This window comes from Gymnoscopelus braueri (assembly GCF_963280865.1).
Source record: "Gymnoscopelus braueri genome assembly, chromosome: 12".
Lineage (NCBI taxonomy): Eukaryota > Metazoa > Chordata > Actinopteri > Myctophiformes > Myctophidae > Gymnoscopelus > Gymnoscopelus braueri.
In genome coordinates this window covers 27,480,262-27,501,466 of record NC_137614.1, presented here as the reverse complement: position 1 = coordinate 27,501,466, position 21,205 = coordinate 27,480,262, and the positions used below count along the sequence as shown (strand labels likewise).

The 21,205-nt window shown below is 40.8% G+C and overlaps 1 protein-coding gene across 3 annotated transcripts; it reads left to right on the top strand.

Moving 5' to 3' along the window:
- Positions 1-681: 681 nt before the first annotated feature.
- Positions 682-21,130, top strand: pkig (protein kinase (cAMP-dependent, catalytic) inhibitor gamma). Of its 3 annotated transcripts, none has more exons than XM_080445515.1 (3): positions 682-871; positions 18,750-18,937; positions 20,087-21,127. In XM_080445515.1, the coding sequence occupies exons 2-3, from the start codon at positions 18,778-18,780 to the stop codon at positions 20,164-20,166; spliced, it is 240 nt and encodes a 79-aa protein (XP_080301641.1). In that variant the 5' UTR covers positions 682-871; positions 18,750-18,777; the 3' UTR covers positions 20,167-21,127. The 3 variants fall into 3 exon arrangements, with proteins under 3 accessions (XP_080301641.1, XP_080301642.1, XP_080301643.1); XM_080445516.1 differs by lacking the exon at positions 682-871 and adding an exon at positions 12,417-12,535 and having other exon boundaries at positions 20,087-21,130; XM_080445517.1 differs by lacking the exon at positions 682-871 and adding an exon at positions 17,883-17,924 and having other exon boundaries at positions 20,087-21,130.
- Positions 21,131-21,205: the final 75 nt, after the last annotated feature.

Genomic DNA, 21,205 nt, shown 5'->3' with positions numbered 1-21,205 from the left:
TAAACATTCAATAGTTAATTATTAGTAGGATGATGAAATGTCATGTACACTTGGAGATCTTTTTCACTAAATGAGAATTTGGTCCTCCCAATTGATCACCATTATGCTGCTGATTACATGATTACAAAAAGCTGCACATGGCAAAATGTTTTGTGTAAAATTGTACAGAAAAAAAAGTTAATTTATTTGGTGAATTATGTGTGCAAAACTTAGGTAAACAAAATACAAAATGTCAATATCAAGTTCATACAATTTATTCCCTGAAATAGGTTATTGAAAACGAGCATTATGGCACCTGACAACACAAGCATGATTTTCCAGCACTGGAGAAGTACCCCCCACACACGCACGCACGCACCCGCGCGCGCGCGCGCGCACACACACACACACACACACACACACACACACACACACACACACACACACACACACACACACGAACAATAGCCTATTTGAGTAGTTCATGTTTTGTGGATGAACAATTATGTATCCTATTTGATGACTCTTGAAAGGGGAACCAAACAGTTTGACGTTGTCAAGACGTATTTTATATGTTATATCTGAATTAATTATTGGGCTAATAATACAAAATAAAATAGTCAGAATACGAGACGAGAATCCTGAGGTGGAATGTGATTGGCTGTGAGCTGGCCAACTCCATTTTGGAAACAGCTGTTCGAAGACGTAACCTTTTTGTTTCCAGAGAGACATCCCTGCTCTCCAAACACTCCTCGTAGCATATTAACGGTGGATATCGCCTTAGTTGCCACTATAGTTTTCCCTTCGACGTTTTGCTCTAGTGTCTGGAAACTTATTTGGGCGATTCATGTTCTTACATTACAAGTGGATAAACGGAGGCGAACGAATCAAGGTTAGTCGCGATCTTTTGTTACAATATTGCAAATGTATGTGCAGCTGCAGAACAACATGCGTGGATGTGTAGGTGTATGTGTGTATGTTAGTGGTGTATGTGTGTGTGGACGGACGAACGGACGGACGGACGTAACAACTGGTGTTTGGTGTTAAATCCGCAGGGAGCTGTACAGTCACGATTCACGAATCTTATTTTAACAGTCAGTGTGATGATCGGACAATGCAGTTTTCGTTGATAAACTGTGAACACATTTCCCCCACGATATAACGTAATTATCGAACCTTTTCGCAATGGTATTATGAAATCCATGTCATTTTTTTAAATAGCTACAGTACATGTGTGACAATGCATTTATTAATTTTGCTCATAATGTTACAGAAGCTGTCAGTCATGCATGTCCATCCCACCACATTTAAGTGTTAATAGAATGGCCTCAACAGGCCCGCATCACATTAGATTTTCTAGATTTTTCAAATCTCCTATGATGTTTTTGCTGTCTATAAACCACCACCCTACAACCAACACCCAATAAACAATTAACTTTATCTCACACAGAGTTATGGTGTACTATAGGCTATCTTATGCAGTATTCCGACTGCTGAATGAAAGCATACACAATATAATCCTACACAAATGGATACATTAACATAAGGATATTACTATGTACGTGATTCCTGTATTTCTGGGTAAAGATATGTCAGTAGGCCTATTTAATGTAAGAGTATGCATGTACTCTGTGGGTGGGTGGGTGGAGATGGAGAGAGAGGGCCCCCCACCATGCCAGTGTTATTGGGTAGATGCCAACCTGCCTGCCATGGGCACTGGTGGAAATAAACACTGGCTTCACTCTTCACTCCCCTGCTTTCTTTCAGTGTGGTTAACGGTGAACAAACAGGATTGTTACATTTTCCCCAAGCTTAAGACAATGGCTGAAAAATATTGTCAAGCTATGTTTGTATTGCTGCTCAATTCATTTCAGCCCAAATTGTAAAATGTAAACTGGGCCCAAGATGCACTATATGGAGAGCTAATGGAACTCATGGGGAGTACTTTATTGGGGAGACATTATTTACAGGTCTGAGTATCTACACAGCCATATTTAAACATGTCTGTCTGTATTTGCAACCTGTTGCATTGTAGCAATTGTTGTAGTCAATATATTGTTCCAAATTTGGAACTGGTAACTATGTTGTATAAGTGCTAATGTAGACCAGTGTTTCTCAGCTGGCTGGTGTGGAGCCAAATATGGGATGTTCACACAGGCCCAGCTCTGGTCCATACAGAGCTAACATAGGCGTACAGTATAGCCTAAATTGGGAAAAATGGCTTGGGGTGAAGTTGTCTCTGAAATTATTGTTCTTGCAGACAGAATCTAAAAGTGACAGACAGAAAACACATCCTTGGTTTAGGGTTGTAAAAGCAGTAACTTTTAGGAAAAAAATCGGTAGCTGGGCTATATAAAAATATTAAAAGACATGGTTGACATTTCTTTGAATAGAAATGTCTTACCTAGAGCATGGTGGGCTATGCAGTTTGCAATACTACAATGAAAAAAGCCTGTTTGATCAAAATCTTGTCATTGTTGTGGATAATATGCTTTTTTTCATGGAAAATCACAGCACGTTGCTGCCTCCAGTGGTTCAGACATCTCATTGACTTTTGATGAAATTGTGTCTTCTCTGTATATTCTCTGTTCTGCACTGCCAAAAAGGAAACCCCCTATACCCAATATCATACATGCCTGTGCTGGAGTAGTGTCCTGATGGATTATCTCTTATATTTTCCTTATTCTGTGTCCTTCTTAAAGCTCTATTATGTAATTTTCTGGGGTGAATAAAATGTTATTTTGTCCACTCTGTATGGTAGAGTATGTTCATACAATATAACTTCTACACTTGGGGTGGTTGTATTTCCCCAATCCCTGCTGTTGAGACATTTAGGTCTAGTTGGACATGACCTTTGACACGATCCTGTTTATGGTTTGACACAAATTTTGAAGGTCAAAATTAAATTTCTATTAGCTCAGTGGTTAATAAAAAAAAGTTACATAGTGCAGCTTTAAATCTAATGTATACTTTGCAGAAAAATCCCTTTCGACCAATAAATGTGATTTGAACTGAAAAAAGTGTCAAATTAGGGTTGGGCGGTATGACTTCAAATCAATATCACAGATTATTTCAAACTTTTGCCTCGATTACGATGAATGAACGATTAATAAAAATAGCAGCTCTACAAGCTCACGTGTCGAAAATTGTCCATTTTCACTATTTTTGTACAACAAAGTATAATAAATGGTTAATCAGACTAATCAATGTAGTTCATTATGAAAAAATGTATTAGAATATTTGTCTATCGATTCGTTGATATATAAGAAATGTATATATATATATATATATGTGTGTATATATATTTAAAAAATCTGATTCTTCATTATTTGATTAACCTACACAAGCAAGATTAAGTTGGTTATTGGTTCTAAATATCTGTTTTGATATATTTTTTGTTAATTGCCCATCCCTAATTCCCTATGTCAAATGTCACGTTGGTTGAGTGATATTTGTCAAAAAGGGTGTGCTAAGTATGCAATAAAGTATAAATTAGCATTACCATTTTAACTGTCTCCGTAATAAAAGTCATTTGAAGAGGGCACTGATCTCTCAACCTTTTTTGAAGGAGTGAACATTTGCACATCTTCACTATTATTACAGCTGGTCTTTGTGGGCTATTTACTTGAATTCTATATCATTTGCTCACCTAACATTAGCTGTGAGGGAGACTTTGCAGGTAGAAAGTGGTTAGAATCTTATATATTGAGGTCATGCGAGTCCAGTTATCTGCAGTGCTGCATTAACACTTTCAACAATGCCAGCCTCCTACTTCAGCTCGTTCACTAAATGGAAGTCATATCTGCTGCTTGCTGAGAGCTGCCAACAACGACATTATTAGCCCTGAGAACATTAAGACCCTTATATCCCTGCACTGCCACAACATTCACTGGATGGGGGTTGGCGGTCTGCTGTTTTCTGTTGTTGTTGTCAGTCAGTTGTTTTTCCCCTTGCAGTCATCAGATCTTTTTTTTCTTGCCAGTCAAGTTTGCCATTTAACATCTTCCACTGTCAATCCTAAGTAAAATGTCCTCTTACTGACACGACATGATTGGTATTCCAGCAGACACCGAATGTCTCCATCCAATTTGTCATTTAATGATCACCTGAGCCAGCTGGACCCTTCCATGATAAAGGTGGGACATTAATACAGTTTAAGATAAAAATAGCAGTCTATTCTCAGAATAAGTTCACCTCCCTTGGGCAGATGGCCAGGATAATGTCCAGAATTAGGCTAGCTTTCTGTCCACTGATCTCAGATTTTAAATACATTTATAAAACACAGTAGATAGTTGTTGATGCTACAACCTACAGTAGCCCCTACTACTGGTAAAACATAAAAAATGATGTGAACATTCTGTGCCAAGTATATTCTTGTACAGTATTCCTCCCTCTGTAATCATGGGTTTACTTATTTTGTGGGCCGTGCTTTCTGTCAGCTAAAATATATCGGCCCCTAACCACATTCCTAGCCCTGTATGTAGAGACTTTGGCTCCACTGTTTTTAGTTCCTTGGTCTGCTTATGAGGAAATAGTGAGTGCCATCACCCTAACCTTCTTGTTAGTGACTGACTGACAGAAAGGGCTCATACACCCAAATGTCTCACAGGGCATTACAACATATTTTTGTCAATCAGAATGAAACTGTTTTATCAGGACCATACCGGTGGTCTGGCTCTTGCATGTATAGACTATCAACGACAAACTCACTGACATTAGTCAACCATTTTCCAAAGCATAGCGTAGTTTGTTTGATTGTCAAAAAGGTTTATGCATTCAGTTCATTTCAGTACGGTGTGAAAATCAACCTTCAGAGACTTGAAACTTGCTTGAGATAGATAGATAATCCAACCCACAATTATTTTAATATATAATAAGTTATGTTATTGTTGCATTTTAATGTCTAGCCTGAAATGGTCCATAAAATAAAAGATGTATTTGCAAAAAGTCATCAAAATCCGTCCCGGACCGCTGGCGTTGCGGTCTGAGCACTGCGTGTCGTGGGTTCGAGTCCCAATCCCGACGACCTTAGTTGCGTGTCACTCCCCATCGCTCTCTCCCCATTTCCTATCTATCTAGTATCAATGAAGGCAGAAAAAGCCCCCAAAAAATAAAAAATGGATCCAAAAATGCTTTAACCAGTTCTCTAAATTGTTCCTATTTAATGGCACATGGTCTGCAAACCTTTCTTGTTACGGTTCTCAACAAGGTGTCAGTAATGGTAGCCTGTCTTTTTCATTATGAAGAAAGGAAAACAATCTTTTTGGTGTTATTCAATCTCATTTTTATCTTGTAGACATCTAAGTTATGCATTGGATTGGCAGAATCACTGGGAAGAGCAAATAATGGGTAAATAATGAACCAGGCTGATTGGAAGCAGCTCATGAGAACTAATGAACCGATCTTTGACAGTTGAATTAATCGGGGATATACGCAGAGGAACCTTGCCTACAGTTAAGGCTCAAAACACTGTTCATAGTGTATGATATTATTAGAAATGCAATTTCTAATAATTTTATGCAATTTTATGCAATTGACTGAGATTGTAATTAGAAAGATCCTACATATTTGTTCTGCAGCTTATAGCATTTCACAGTATACTAACTAATTCTAGTACACTTTAAAATAATCAGGGTTCATTTATACATGTGTAACTCAGAGTGCACAAATGTAATCAAATGGTCCATTTGGTTACATTTGTACTCTACATTTAGACTGAGGACTTTACTGTGTATTTACATAGGTTAGACATCAAGGTCCGTACGGTTTGTGCTGTGTCCCACTTCATGGTTGGTTCCACTTTCTAGGACTGAAGCGACCTGCGGTAATTGCCGCTCCCTTCTGAATGTTTGCCATTAGGGAAGGTTACAGTATGTATGTATGCGCTGTTTTGTCCTCTCAACTCAGCAAATCGAATCACATGACGCCCACGTCTTCCTAGACTTGTGGGAGAAGAGCGTGATGATGCAGTTGAGTGGAATTACTTGGCGAGTGTGTCAGCCAAACCGAGGCCTCCTCTGGAATCACTGTCAGTACAGGCACTACAGTAGTCTGCTCAGATACCATATATACTTTTTATTATTTAAAATTGACTACTGGGAACGACGACAAGCTGTGTCAGTGAGATAAGGGAGTAATGCAGTTTATGCCCTGGTAAGTGCAGTTTTCTCATGGGTCCAGTTATGTATTCGTATATGCGAACAAATCCCCTATAACAGGTGGTACAGACTAGAAAAGGCTTTGCCAAACCAGTTGTTCTGTTACAAATTGGGTTATGCAGTATAGCTTAGCCTAGGAAGACCTTTTGCGTGTCCCCTGAGTTCTTAAAAAAAAGGGAATCTAAACAGTGAAGCTTGTTATATTGCCTTATTTAGCCAGCTCAATAAATAAGCATGCATTCCTTTCCCTCTCCTCTCCTCTCTGTTGTCGGCTGTCGTGTACGATCCCTCCCTCTCTGTCCTGTCCTATTTTGTCCTATCTTGTCCTCTCCCTCATGCTGCTTCTGGCCAGCCCATGGGTTTTGTTCAGTCTCCATTGTGTGTACAGCCTATAGAGAAAGATGGGTCATAAACATCCAGTGTATGCACTATGCAGTGAATATGGTAGATCTCACCCTACATTTTACGGCTTGGCTCTCTGGGAGGCTAGTCATCAATAAGAGTGTGTGGGTGTGTGTGTGTGACTGTTGGACCGACCAGCGCCTGTCGTCATAGATGACTGATGTCAAAGGCTGGCATGGCTGAGCCTTGCTGTTCCCAACTTGCTCCTGTGTGGGTCCAAATGATTCGATTGTTTAACGTCATTCACTGCCATTCATGTTGAAACGGTGTGGGGAAAACACTTTACAAGTTTTTAAGTTGGAATGCCACATGCCTATTTTCCACTAAATAATGATCATTGGGTGTTATCATACCCAGGCCATATCCAGATGTATTTGAATCCCATATCATAATACAATTTTATTAAATAAGTCCTGAAAGAGCTGTATATCTGTGGACATTACAAATACTGGATTTGGCTTTTTCACCACCCACTTGTAGTCTCACCAAAGTACTCCCTCCCTACCTGTCTTCTCCTTTGCCAAATGGAAACGCGTCACATTAGATACTATACATATATATATATACATGTATATATGTATATATGTGTATATATATACTTTTTATGGTTCATTTACAACCAAAATGTAGGCAGTGGCCATTTACTGTACAGTAAATGGCCACTGATTTATTGTTCACACTGTCAGCTGTTATTGTTGCTGCAGGAAGCTCTTCTCTCTCTCACGGTCGCCGGTGCCCCCAACATGCTCGTTTCCTACTGTATCTGATAATTTGCACAACACATATACATGCACACACACAGACCCATTCTCTCTAAACCATATGGCTAGAAAAGTGCAAATTCTCGTGAGTAGTGAGCCTGAAAATAAATAAAATGAATAAATAAGCAAATATTTGAACCTTTTAACAACAACAAACGTTTAGTTTTTTTCCCGCGGCCTCTATATAGATCCGGCCTTTATTTGTTTTTTTTTTATCACTATAGAGGAAAAACTACACCTGGAAAAATTGTTCCTTACAAGCAGTGTTGTAGTGGTGATCTTTTAACTGGTGGGATGCTATTTTAATGACGTTGCGTGCACACACGCGCATCCATTTTACTTTAATGTGTGATTTAATTTTACTTAGGTTTACAAGTGCATAAATAGTAGGAAACTAGGAAATAACTAGTTTTAACCTTGCAGACATCCTAATTTAGTGAATTCATCAGCCAAAAGTTCTCTTTGGACTGCTTCAGAACAGCTATGCCTGCACCTTCAGTACTTAACAGGTCACACAATGGATCATTGAAATGCATCCAGCCAGGGTCATTCCTTTGTTAATTCACGCTGTTGACTCTCGGCAGGTTTTGTAAGCGTTGGTAAGAGTGTTGTTTTTGGTTGTCTTTTGATCGATACGAGAGGTCACGGGTACGTACTTGCACATCTATGCATGGGCGTGCTCTTGCTCAAAAGACTGGCGGGATGCCACGTGCAATGAAGTGCTACATTTCAAACTTGCATTATATCTTGGAAGAGGGCTTTTAATGACAAAGGTTTTGCGTAACGTTTAGTGATTATTAACACAATTTAAACAAAGACGTCATCTAAACATTAAAGCAATTTTAGGAAAAATGTTTGCGGTTTATGGAAAGTATGTGACCGATGTTGACAATGACATGGTATGGGCCTTATATATATTGTTTTTCTTACACCCACAATTACAATGATAAGTTTGGATGGCTTGGAGCAGGCTGTGGTCTATTCTCATAAATTAAAGTGTCATGCCAGGTCTTCCATCTCTTACCCAGACACAGAGCAAAGTCAGAGATCTAAATACGTTTTACAGCATAACTGCGGTCATGATGGGACAACAATATATGCCCCAAAAATGAAAATAAAATAAAATCTTTTGTATTTTTATATCAATAGTCCATCTTGATTACTTCCCGCAAAACAAATATGGCATGTGTGCTTACATCAAACAGTAAAAGCAAACGGCATTGATTCGTACAGATATCAAAATCTGGATGGACACCAATTTCTTAACACACAGAAGAGTTACCGGTACTCATTCTTGGTCATGATTCAGTCTCTTCCATCAACTCTCTGGGCCACCTAAGCTCTAACATCACTGTGATCCACTCATCAGTCAAGAACCTTTGTGTGACTTTTGATGGCAATTTCACATTTGACAAACAGATCAGTTCTGTTGTCTAAACTAGTTTCTTCCAGCTTAGGCTTTTGGCCAGGATAAAGGCCTATTTTCCCCCACCCAACCTAGAGAGGGTAATCCATGCCTTTATATCTTCGAGGCTTGATTACTGCAAGTTCCTCTATGTAGGCATCGACCAGTCGGCTCTTAGGCGTTGTGCAGAATGCAGATGCTTGCCTCCTTTCTGGTAAGAAAAAGCGTGACCACATCACCCCAGTCCGACCTCGACTCCTCGCCTCACTCCACTGGCTCCCGGTCCATTTTAGAACTAAGATTTTATAGTTTGTTTTTAAAGCCCTAAACGGGGAGCCTGAGCACTCATGGTGAATGTGTAATGCTTTAGTAGTAGCGGTGGCTTGCTGTTGCCCTATGGCCTCACACCCCAGCCAGAGCCCTGAGGTCGGCTGACCAGTCAATTCTAGTTGTGCCCAGAACTAGGCACAAGACCAAAGGTGACCGAGCCTTTGCGGAAGCCGGCCCCAGGCTCTGGAACACCTTGCCCCTACACATTTATTCTGCTCAGTCACCAGAGGTTTTTAAATCCTTACTTAAACCCATTTCCCCTGGCTTTTAACTCTATTTGAATGCATAAACACTGGCCTTTACTGTATACTGCTGAAATGTCGTTTTTTTTGTCCCTTTTGTATATTCCAGTTGCATAATGTTTTGTTTGTTTCTTTGAATTCTCCTTGTTTGAATCTTTTTTTTTTAATGTTCTTGATTGTTTGTTTTTAATTGAGCACTTTGGTCAACCTTGGTCATTGTAATGTGCTTTATAAATAAAGGTTGAGTTACAGTACATCAGCAAGTACTAACCAATTTTAACCAATAATATCAGTCATGACATCCACCCGTCTATTATTAGAGACATGTTTATGCAAGACAAGCTACTGAGATGATAGTTCAAAAAGATATCCTACATATTTGTTCTGTACCAGCTTATGGCATTTCACTGTGTGAGGAAGTCAATCAATCTTCCACACCGAGCAATGATTCATCCTGCTAGACACTACACATCCTGCTAGTCTACTTTTGTGAACTGATGTGACATCCAGACGGGTCATGGTATTCATCATGCCCAAAATCAGTGCTCATAGCTGGGTAAAAGACGTTCATCTGTACAGTGTCTGGAGGTTGCTCCTTGCGTTTCAACCCACCCCATCACTGTGATTGGCTGAGACGCACACAGCTCCTGTTTCACTAGGAAATACGTCGGAAATTAAATACTTTCAAAAGTGGGTAGAGAGGCCGTCTGGTAATCAGAAGGTATTCGGTTTGCGGTTAAACGCAGAGGACAAATTTCACATATTTGCAGATGTACAGTGACACATACCCCCAAAACAACTAAAGGGGACAAAATTATTATAATATAATTATATCAAGAATCAAGAGTGGTTTATTTGTCACTTGCTCATACAGGTACAATCAGCAAAAAAAATGATGTGGCATGTTCTGCAAGACTTTGCTAACAGCAGCAATACAATGTATGCCAAGATAACTATAAGAACAATAAGGATTGTAAATATGTGTGCCCCAACCTATCTTGACATGATGGTAAATTTGCTCTAACATGCACAAGAGAATAACTGTTTGAAGATTTTGTCATGGCAAACATCATGGCAACATCTTTTGGTTGATTCTTTTAAGCGAAGGACTCAGGTGACATTTAACTATCCATTTGTGTGTAGTACTGTATTTATACAAGCAAAATTATAAAAGAATGATACAAATCTGCAACACATTTGTTTTCAGAACATTGCCCCTGCCAGATCATCCAATTCTAAAAGTTGCTACGCTGTTTGGAAATTAAGATGGCAGGGACTTTTTATTTCTTGAACGTGATCACCATCTCATTATGGAGTCCAGTCGAGACACCTGCTCCTGACTCAGCTGTGAATGTTGTGTGGTCAAAGATTCGTGTGTGTGTGTGTGTGTGTGTGAGTGTGAGTGACACACAAGGGGATTCCCTATAGCCTGGGGCTGGGCTCGGCATGTTTCTTCAGTAGTCATTTTAGAAAGAAGGGCTCAACCCGCTTTATTCTAAAAGCAGTTGGCTTACAGTTCTTTTGTCTCCATAGATGGACCCAAAACAGAATTCAACACAGCATGTATTCATAATTCTGCTGTCTTCAGGGATTGGTAATCTGATGACTGTATATTGTGGTTTGTCTTCATATTGTGTGAAAGGCAAGCCGTTGTTATGATACATTAGTTTTCACACCACATGCGCTGGTGTTGATTGGCCCGTCTGTTGCTAAGTGAACAGTTCTAACAAAAGGGAACATGATTCTTATTGCTGTATTGTTTGCCTCTACATTGAACTAAACAATGAGTGTTAGTATGTACTTGATTGTTATACATTATTTGTATTAGTCAACTTACAATCAATGATTGAGTAAGGGTCTTTCTGTCTCTATGATTTACTATTTTACCATGCAGATTCATAACAATACATGTAATTTTTGGGAGAATTTCCAAAATCAAAATAATTAAGAATTCCTCCCCCATTTTCTTCCAAAAGACGTAAAGTCAATCTACAAGCTCACAATGCATTGCATCGTGAAATGTTGTGAGCTTTTAGATCAGCTATTTTAGCTATTTCCCATTAGACTAAGTATATATGGCTGAAGTGGTTAACCTTGACCTGCAGGTGAACCAGGATTAGTTTGATGGGTTGGGTTTGATGGCACCACCATCACACTGCTGGCAATCCCTCAGCAGGATATAATGGCACATCGGCCATGAGGTGCAAAAGGAATTCCATATTGACCACCAGAGGTTCTGATTTGTGAAGTGGAGAGTCACTATACTCAGCTGTTTCTCTGTATGGCTGCCAATATTATCTGTCTAAGTGAGATTGATTTTTGATTCCACTGTGGCTTTCGAGTGAAGCAACCTTGCCCAAGAAGATATTTTGTTTTATGCATCAGTACTCTTGCCACGCTTCTACTCTGTAGTTGATGCTAATAGCCTCGGCCAGGCTTCTTATCTCTTGCTCCTCCTGCTGATTTGATAAGCCTTTGGGCAGAGGAGCTCACTTGCTTGATGGATAATTAGGATGGCAATTACATGTGAGTGGCACTGTTCATTCTCAGTATCTGCTTTGAGTGTATGACATTATCTGTGAAAATGTGGCAGTTTCTGCAAGAGGAGAGTTGGCCTGAGATCTATCGTGCGAGACAACGGTCTGAAGCAGCTGAGAGGGAGATGGTGAATCCTCTTCCGTAACTCCTTCTAAATTAAACCTGACAAAGATGCCTGTATGCACCTCTACCCGTCAGGCAAAGGTTTCACGGCACCGGCGCAAGCAACCCGTGACTGCGAAAAGAGCAAGCTAGCTGCTTCGCAAGTTGTTCTACTCACTTCCCCAGGAGAAATTAGGCCCTTACAGGCGGCCTGGGCCTCATAAAAAGAGGAAGGATATATGGGGCAAATATACACTGGCACTGAATGGACAGGGTTTTATTTATTTATGAAAGGAAGGGCTTCGTAGAACAACAAGGCTAATCTTGCGGAGGAAACACAACTCCCTTGTGTTTGAAGTGGGCTGGCAGTCCTGCAAGCAGCTGCTGACATCATGTGAATAGACAGTGTCCAGACCCGGTCTGACTGGGAAGGTTGAGAGGCAGGGAAAAAGCAGGGGAGGGGGCAACGTGAAAGCACTGTGCCTGGCTGCTCTCAGTGTGCAACACTTGTCTTTGGAGGGTCTAAATGGACGTTTGTCTGTACACACAGTCAGGGATCTGCAAGGTTGTTGGGCTTCTGGGCATTCAGTGGTGGATGATTCAAGTGTGAGTATTTGGGTAAGCCTGACTCTTTCTTCACTCATTTCCTCTTTCTAAAAAAACACCACTTTTTTTTTTTTAAATGCTAAACATTTTATGCTGAAGTAGCAAGCTGAGGTATTATTTGACCACAGTGCCAGAAGTTCTAGAATTGTGATCATGGTTGTACACAGTCTTTGCCTTATGTGAAATTATATTGTCTGGAAAACATCTTTGAAATTGGGTTAACGGCGTTAAAGATCAAGGCCTTAGCCTTACCGGCCTTATTTTTGGGAGGGAATTTTGGTATTTCAGATTGTGGGAAACCTCAGAGGATGAGAGCACTCAACAAGAACCCTGGATTAAAAGCCCAACGGACTAGTGCGTTGCTAAGAGAAACACATGAGGCCCATTCATGTGAAGGCTTTTTGCCATGTCAACAAATGATGTGAAATTAGTTGACTGACTTTTAATTGCTTGGAAGAAGATGGCACTAATGGACTTCAACATCAGCAAGGAAGTCAATCTTTGTGTGGGTTATTGCAGATAATGTGAGTTTATTACGCACAAATCAGGCTTAAAAGGCTCTGGCGGGATGGGAGTGAGCTTGTCTCCCTAATGGGCCCGGTGAAAGTGGCAGTGCTGAGTCATATTCCCTCAGTGATCGCACAGGCTTTTGTGCCTAATTTCACAAGGCCAAAAGCTCTCCTGTTACATGTCGCCTTGGCCGACCTGACCACCGCTCACTCTCATACATACAGTAAATACCATCAAGGCATCCTCCAGGCTGTTGTTCTAATTCACCTTTGATTACTTTCACAATGGGATTATGCTGTTGCAGTGTGTTATTTGAAGATTTGAACAGGTGACACCGCTGCTTCCTTGAGAACAGGGAAATTGCCTGGCATTTAAATTCCATGAAATAATCGAGTGGTGTTTTCCCATGTAAAGTGGATCCCCTGCATTGCAAACAGTCAGCGCATACAGTATAGTGCCAGAGGGAGGAGAGAGAAACCAGGCAAGGGGAAAGGAGAGAATGAGAAGCACGGCTAAACTTGAGTTCAACTCACCACCCGAACTGCAGTGATTGAATTGTTATTGTCTGGAGTGAAAATGCACACCTGTGACATTTATCCTGTGATAGTGTTTACAGCTGCAGCTGTGTCGGGTTACCTTCCCTATACACACACTGGCCTTTTCACATAAAGACACCCTTCTCTTATTATCTGGGACATAAGGGAAGGAAGCGTATCATAATTTATCATGATGCGATTATTATGTGCTACTATTTCAGTCAGCAACTTGTGACTGACTTAAGGCACCCTTGCATGTTCTTGCAATGGAACAAATCTCTTAAAGAGAAAATGTCTTCCAGCAGAGCTGGACGATAAGGTTAAATCATCTGGTCTTTTACTGGTCTTAAAGGCAGTATTACATTAAAGTGATAGTTTTCTGAACGTATTAAGCTGTTCAAGGTGAGTGAAATGAATGGTTGCCTCTACCTGTTTGTGTCATCATATGCACATTAATAATTATCGTTTCTCAAAATGTCCTTGTGAAAGCATAGTCATACCCCAAATTATATCGTATTATTTCCCAGCCATTCCACACAACCAAAGACAATGCTGCTTTGGCACTGGTCTGGATAAAAATCACTCCGAATAGGCCTTATGGGGTCATTCCTATGTTCCCCGGGTTCTATGTTCCCTGCTTACCTTAGGGTTGTAAGCGGGGAACATAGGCCCTGTTTAGACTGCAGTCAAATCCAATCAAATCCGATTTATTTCTCAAATCCAATCTTTTGCCCTGTCTGTTCACACTGCATTTGCAAATGATCGGATCTGTCACAGATCTGTGTGTTCAGACTGAATTAAACAACGTCAACCCAATGCTGTGGTAACGACGTAGGAGTCATGACGTCATGACTTTTAGGACCTTGTGAACCCATTTTCTGCCATGCCGCGAGACATGTCTTCATATATTGCCTTGTTCCTGTACATTCCTACAAGTTTCGCTTGTACTGAGGCACCCCCCCAAAGTGCTAGGAGACATTGAATTTCTCCCTTCTGTCCACTGAATGCTGCTCGCCATTTCTTCTGTGAAACGTATGCTGCACTATTGTTTTGTTTTCATTACACCCCTTGCGCTCTCATAAATCGAAATCAATTCTTGCGCTCTGTAATGACGTTAGTGGTGCTCGGGTCGCGCTGCAAGTGACGTTTGGGACATTTTGATATGCGACTTGGGTGGTTAGAGCAGGTTACTGCGTTCAGACTGAATCGCATCTTTAGAAATCTGATTTGAATCAGATTTGAAACCACCTCTGAATGTGTCTCAAGTCGGATTTGTAAAAATCGGATTCCATGTGACCTGTCTCTCTGTTCAGACTTCATAAAACAAACCGGATTCCAATCTGGATATGGCATAGATCTGATTTAGGCTGGATTTGGCTGCCAGTCTAGACGGGGCCATAGAATCCGGGAAACATACAGTAGATACGCTCCTGGCCTTATACAATACTGTGGTGAAGGGGAAGGTTATTCATTGCTTTTCCACTCAACAATAAACCCCACACAATTTGACCAGTGACTTGCTTGACAGAAGGCCACTAGTGTCACTCTCCCATGTCACTTTACATCTTCATTTGCATTGCATAAATATCAGCAGTCCAACAGCAACTAAAACAACCTGCCTCATGCCCTCAGTGCAACACAAACAAGTTCATTATCTTGCAGAGCTTTGCTCATACAAGGACTAACATGGTTTTAGCAAGTGGCATCATTAAACCCTTCCCTCTGCAGCTGAGACCAGGCAGAAGAGTGCATTCAGGCAGAGTCTAGGCCAGGGTAAACACATGGTGAAGAGAGGAGAACTTAACACCACCGTCATCATCATTATCATCCTCATCCCTCCATGGAAACCTGTTAATGATCTCACGGTAGGATCTGATCCACTTGCACGGGCAAGCCAACTAATTAAACAGGAGAATTGCAATTAGTCAAAGCTCCCATAAGCAACATAACAACTGGGCCACTGGTATGGAGCAAGTGGAGCATAATATGGCACGCACAGTCCCTGCTGAAGTAGACCGGCTGTGCTATGTGCTGTGATGTTTGTTTCTCATTGTTTGTCTGAGGTGGAAACAGAAACTTGGTCCATGGGGTAATTTAAGTAAGGTTTTACTTGTTGGAGCATGGTTCTGATCTGGACATCTGAACAATGTAGGCCTAATTATGGCAATTGTTGAGACTAGCCTAGTTACATTTGTTATGATTTAGTTTTTTTGGTACTATGCATGTTATGAAATTGGCCTCCCACAGTGACTTAGCTTTCTAATGGGTATACAGAGTAGCAAGCTACAGTAGATGGCAATCCAACCAAAGATCACACTCTTCCTGAGTGTCTGGTATTTTAGGTCAAAACTAGGCCTTTTTTTACTGTTGCTTTTTCCTCTTCTGTTTGTACCTCTTTTTGTAATGTTGCTTGTTTTCTGTATGGGGACTACGGATGAAAATTAGCATTCTTGCTAAATCCGGCGTATTTACATTGCATTGTATGTAAAAAAGAAAAAAAAGAAAACGCTACCATCTGCAGCGCTGGGATTCGGGAATACAGTGCTGTGCTTGTTTTGTGGTAGGGACATTCGGGGAAACGCTATTAGGCCATTGCTGTTTGACATTTCCTGATGCAGCGCTTTTACCTAGAGATGTTTAAAGGCTGTATGCAGGCCAATAACTTTTTCATATTCTCCAACAGTGACGGTACAGCTGCATTGCCTTGCCTAACCCCCCCTATCAGTGAATGACCCTGGGGACTTCCTCTTCAGCATGGTGTGCTCAAACATAACAGAGAGAGAGAGAGGGAAAACAATTGTGGGATCTTTATGGTTTATGATAACATTTAGCTTTATGATACTGGTGGAATGGAACAAGCATAGTGTTTGGGAACCGATTGGCCCTGGGTCACTGTGTCATTTTTGCAGCTGCTGCCAGTTCTGTTTTAAGTCCTCCTGCCTCTCTATCACAGTGATTATCAACCTGTGCCGGGGCCCACTGGTAGGCCGTGAGGATATTCAAGTGGGCCCCCAAATAAAATTGTTATGATATAATATACAAAGAATTCATGTAAAAAAAAATAAAAAATGTCATGGTATTTTTTCTTAAACACAGAAAAAAAAAAATTCATTGTTATAGCGATAAATAGGAACGTATACGGATCACAATCAATTGCTTGATCATTAAATTAAACATGCTCTGAAAATGCTCGTGACCCACCCATCTGACCACTTAACATCTAACACTTTTGAGATTTTCAAGTGGGCCCTGATCCAGAAAACGTTGAGAACCACTGCTCTATCGCTTTCCGTCTCTCCTATCGTTTCCTTCAAGGTCAAGTTGAGGGGACGGATTGAGCTGTGTTCCATTGTTTATCAGCAGATGTATTTAGTTTAGCTTAAATTGGCGTTGGATGCTGTTATCATGCTCCACAGACACGTGTTAATTAAATTGAATTAACAGTCCAGGCCATGAGGGAGATGTTCAGGCCAGGTCATCTGTGATGACGTACTGTATGTGCAGGACAGCTGCGCCGAGGAGTTGTACTTATTTATTTTTCTCCAGTCCTTTCACTTGTTTCTTCATGAACTTTTCTTCTTCCTTTTAATTTATTCTTTCTTTGTTTACTATATTTTATTTAGTTTCTTAATCGCTGTGTCTTCTTTTCTGGACCAGCTTTTTCGTTTTTTTTTGTTGCACTTCCTCTTTTCTCAGAGGAACCACCAGCTGTATAGAGTCTTAACACTGTAAAATCCTCAGTGTTCATTTAACACACAGGAGTGCGCAAACGGAACCAAATGGACCTTTAACAGTCCCGTTTGGTTCCATTTGTACACTCTCAGAGTTAAACTAACACTCTGGATTTTACTGTGTAGTGGTTGGCAGGATCCATGACCCAGTTAAATATGGACTGAGAAACAGGAAGAAGAGGAGGAATGAATAGCTAATGGAAGCTCGATTTGCTCGTCGCTGGGACTCCCTCTGGCTCCCCTCCTGTACTAGCCCTTTAATAGGTTTTAAAGCCAGTTCGCTGTGGCTCTCTTTATTGACCAGTCCACCTCCTCCCTGAGTCCCTTTTGCACTGCAAGTTACCTTTTGTGACAGAACCGTCCAGTTGAGGGAAGAGAGTATGTGAGCCTCAGTAGTTTTGGAGCAGCTTTTTTGTGTTTTTTTTTCTGTTGTAATTAGGACGGCCAATTAGCACAGATGTCAGCAGGGCCATTAGTCCCTGCATAGAAATAGAAATGGTAATTACGACCAGCCACAGTATAGATGTTCCTTTTTTTTCATTAATTCACTGTCAACAGTGGGCTCCTGAGGTGCTGAAGTGACCCACTCCGTGTGCGTTTCACGTTCAGCTCCCTCTTTCAAAGGTAGGGCGACAGATAATGGACAACTTCAGTTGTTTATATACCAGTCAATATACTAGTCCATATATAGACAACATCAATTATTTTTATCATATCATTACATGGAATTAACTTAAAATGAGAAGTTCTGAAAAGGTGTATGTAAAGGTAGCCAAATGGAATTGTACAATGATGACATCAATAGTGGATGAAGTAAAAAAATAATTGTTGTACTTAACAACAACAAAAATAGTTATGCTTAACAGTATTGACATACCTGTACTACCCATAATTTTACATTTTAAATGTAGCATTCAAAACCAGCTATACAATGCTCTAGATGCCTTTCTAACTGTGAAATCAAATGTATATTGATGATGTTATTCATGTTTCTGTTCATACAGAGCATGGGTGAGTTTACTAGGGTGGACTTTTTCCACTCCTGATATCACAGACTTGAGGATGGGAAATATGGGGGTGGGGCGGATCTAGAAATGTTTAATTTATAAAACATATTTATTGTTTATGAGTGCCAAATTTGAACATAGATTGTGTTAAATTTTCTGGGTTTAACATGATCTGTTGCCCTGACTCTTGAACTGATTTATGCTCTGTCATATGATGGTGTGACGTGTTGTGAGCTTGTAAAAATGAGGCATATAGCAGCTCAACATTACACATGGAGTGTTCAGTAGCCTCTGCTTCGTATATAACAGTTGTCACGTTGTGTTGATTGCTCTCAAAATAGTGATGATGCACTGAGACCATTGGCCATGGTAGGGAAGACAGCCCAGATGATTTTATGATTGTTTATTTTTTCTAACAACATCTCCCCCTCCTCTCTGGCAGGTGTAATGAGAGCGCTGGACATGGACAGATGATGGACGTAGAGGCGACGTCATACTCGGACTTCATCAACTGTGATCGCACGGGCCGCAGGAACGCTGTGCCCGACATCGCAGGGCAGCAGGCCGCACCGGCCGGCAGCACCAGTGAACTGAGCAAAGACATGGCAGAGATGGACCTGAAAGCTGCAGGTGGGCAATTCACACCAACATAAAAAAAAAAATCAGGGGTCAAGTGTCTTGCTCAGGCACACTTTGACACGTAGCCTGGGTAAGGTGATGGTTGAACCGATGACCTTAACATTCCCAGACAGCTGTGACCCACTCAACTGACAGTGAGGCTTTTACAGTGTACGTAGTGCACACATGCCGAGCGTGAACAGATCACAGCAGGTGTATTGCGCCTACAGCAACAGCAACACCTTGAGCAATACAGATGAGTATAACCTTCTATGGATTGTTTTAATGACCCGTAACAGCACTTGTGATAGTCCTGGCTTCCCCTGCCGGGCTTTATCACCCAGTACCTCTTCTCTAGTTCTCTTTTGTTTTAGAGCTTGGAAGAGAAAAGCTTCAATACAGCTCAATGGAGGGAAGTAAGCGTTTCCCATCATGGTCATTGGATCTATTTGATTCTTCTGCTTTTTCTTGATTTTGAAAAAAGTTTCCCAAAATATTTATTAGGGTATTAGCATTTTAATGCAATAAATCTAGTTGATAAGAAATACTGTTTCGTGGTCTCACGTTGTGTTGCTGGAGGAAGTTGAAGTTCCTTCCTCAGGATTCTCATGTAGTCAGATTTATAGCCTGCTGTGCGGCATTGTCAAACCAACTTGATTGTGTGTGTACAGTATGTGTGCATGCGTGTTTGTGATCCGATTATTTGCTCAGATTATCCTGTAGTATGAGGGGTTCACAGATCCAATATTAAAGCTCCTGTTCTGCTCACAGATGCATCGAGGTTTCCCCGATAATATCAAACATGTTTGACTTTTAGGATTTTGAATCTGGATAATTATGTCACTACTGTTCCAGTGGGACGGCTGGAGTCGCACGCAACCACTATAGCAGAGAGAGGGACAGGTCTACAAGGAGACAGACGTGGAGTGAATGAGTGGACTGTTGACATGGTGACCGCAAAAAAAATATTTTAAGACTTCTGTAGTGTGGGACAAGCTTTAGGTTTAGAATTGGAATTAAGTTAAGGTTAGGGCTAAGCATGTAGTGGTGATTGTTAAGGTTAGGATTAGAGATGAGGGAATTAATGTAGGAAAATCAGGTGTGTGTGTGTTCAATTTTGTTTGCTCTGTGATTGACACATTTCCCATGTTTCTCTTCCAGGTGAGTCCGGGGGCTCGCCCCCCCCTGAGGGTGAGGGATCTACCAGCGAACAGGCCCCGGCGAATGGAGACCCCTCCTAAAGACCCTCCGCAGATGGGAGGGGGAGAATGAAAGAGGGTGTGTGGGGGGGAGGGTGGGGGAAAAGATGAGGAAAGAGAGCGAAAGTAGGAAGGACTGGAGAAAAGGGAAAGAAAAAGAGAGGGAAAGAATCTATTGGTTGTCCTGATCGGACGCGCTCTTCCCACAGGCCCCTATTCATGCCATGGTGAGGACACCTTCTCTCTGTATATGGAGCCTAATGTCGGCCCAAATGCATGCTTCTCTTAATCAGAACAGATAGTAATGACAGGAAGAAAATGGAGTGGAACTGACACTGGAGAAGCTGCTCTTTTACTCTGGTAGTGATTTGTATCTCTTGACGTGACAAGAAAGCACAGGAACTCTGGATTTAGCGTCTCTGGAGTCTGACTGGTGTGGAACAATATACATTTATATATACTGTACACACACACACACACACACACACAACGTTGTTCCAGCCTAATATGGAAGTCCATCTAAGGAGAACGTTACATAACCACCGGTTTGTCATTTTTCTTTTATGTATGTTTTGTGACCCTTGTTAATTTTCATCATTTACTCTTCTTTATATATATTTTTAAATTTTTTGCGCTTTCATTTTTCAAGTATCCAGTATAGTTGCAATGGAGTCTCTACGGTATGGAGGTCATATTTATTGCAAATGTTCAGTGATAACTTTGTAATAGGAATTTTCTTTGTGTAATAAATCACTTCATATGAATCTACTGTAACGGTTGCATTTAATGTCGTAAGGTGTATATGTTTGCACAAGGGAACTTAACCACTTAAACCCTATATACTTCATTGACCAGGGTCCCCCAGGCGACTGTACTTGGTCCCATCCTTTTGTCCCTCTATACCAAATCTCTTAAAGGGGAAATCCACCCATTTTCAATATTTAACTATGTCATTAATATAGCATAAAGGAGTTGTGTGGAAATAAGAAAAAATTTAAAAAAAAATTAACATTGCAAAAAAAATTAACATTGCAAAAAAATTAACATTGCAAATTACACTGTGATGACTCATCATGGTGTA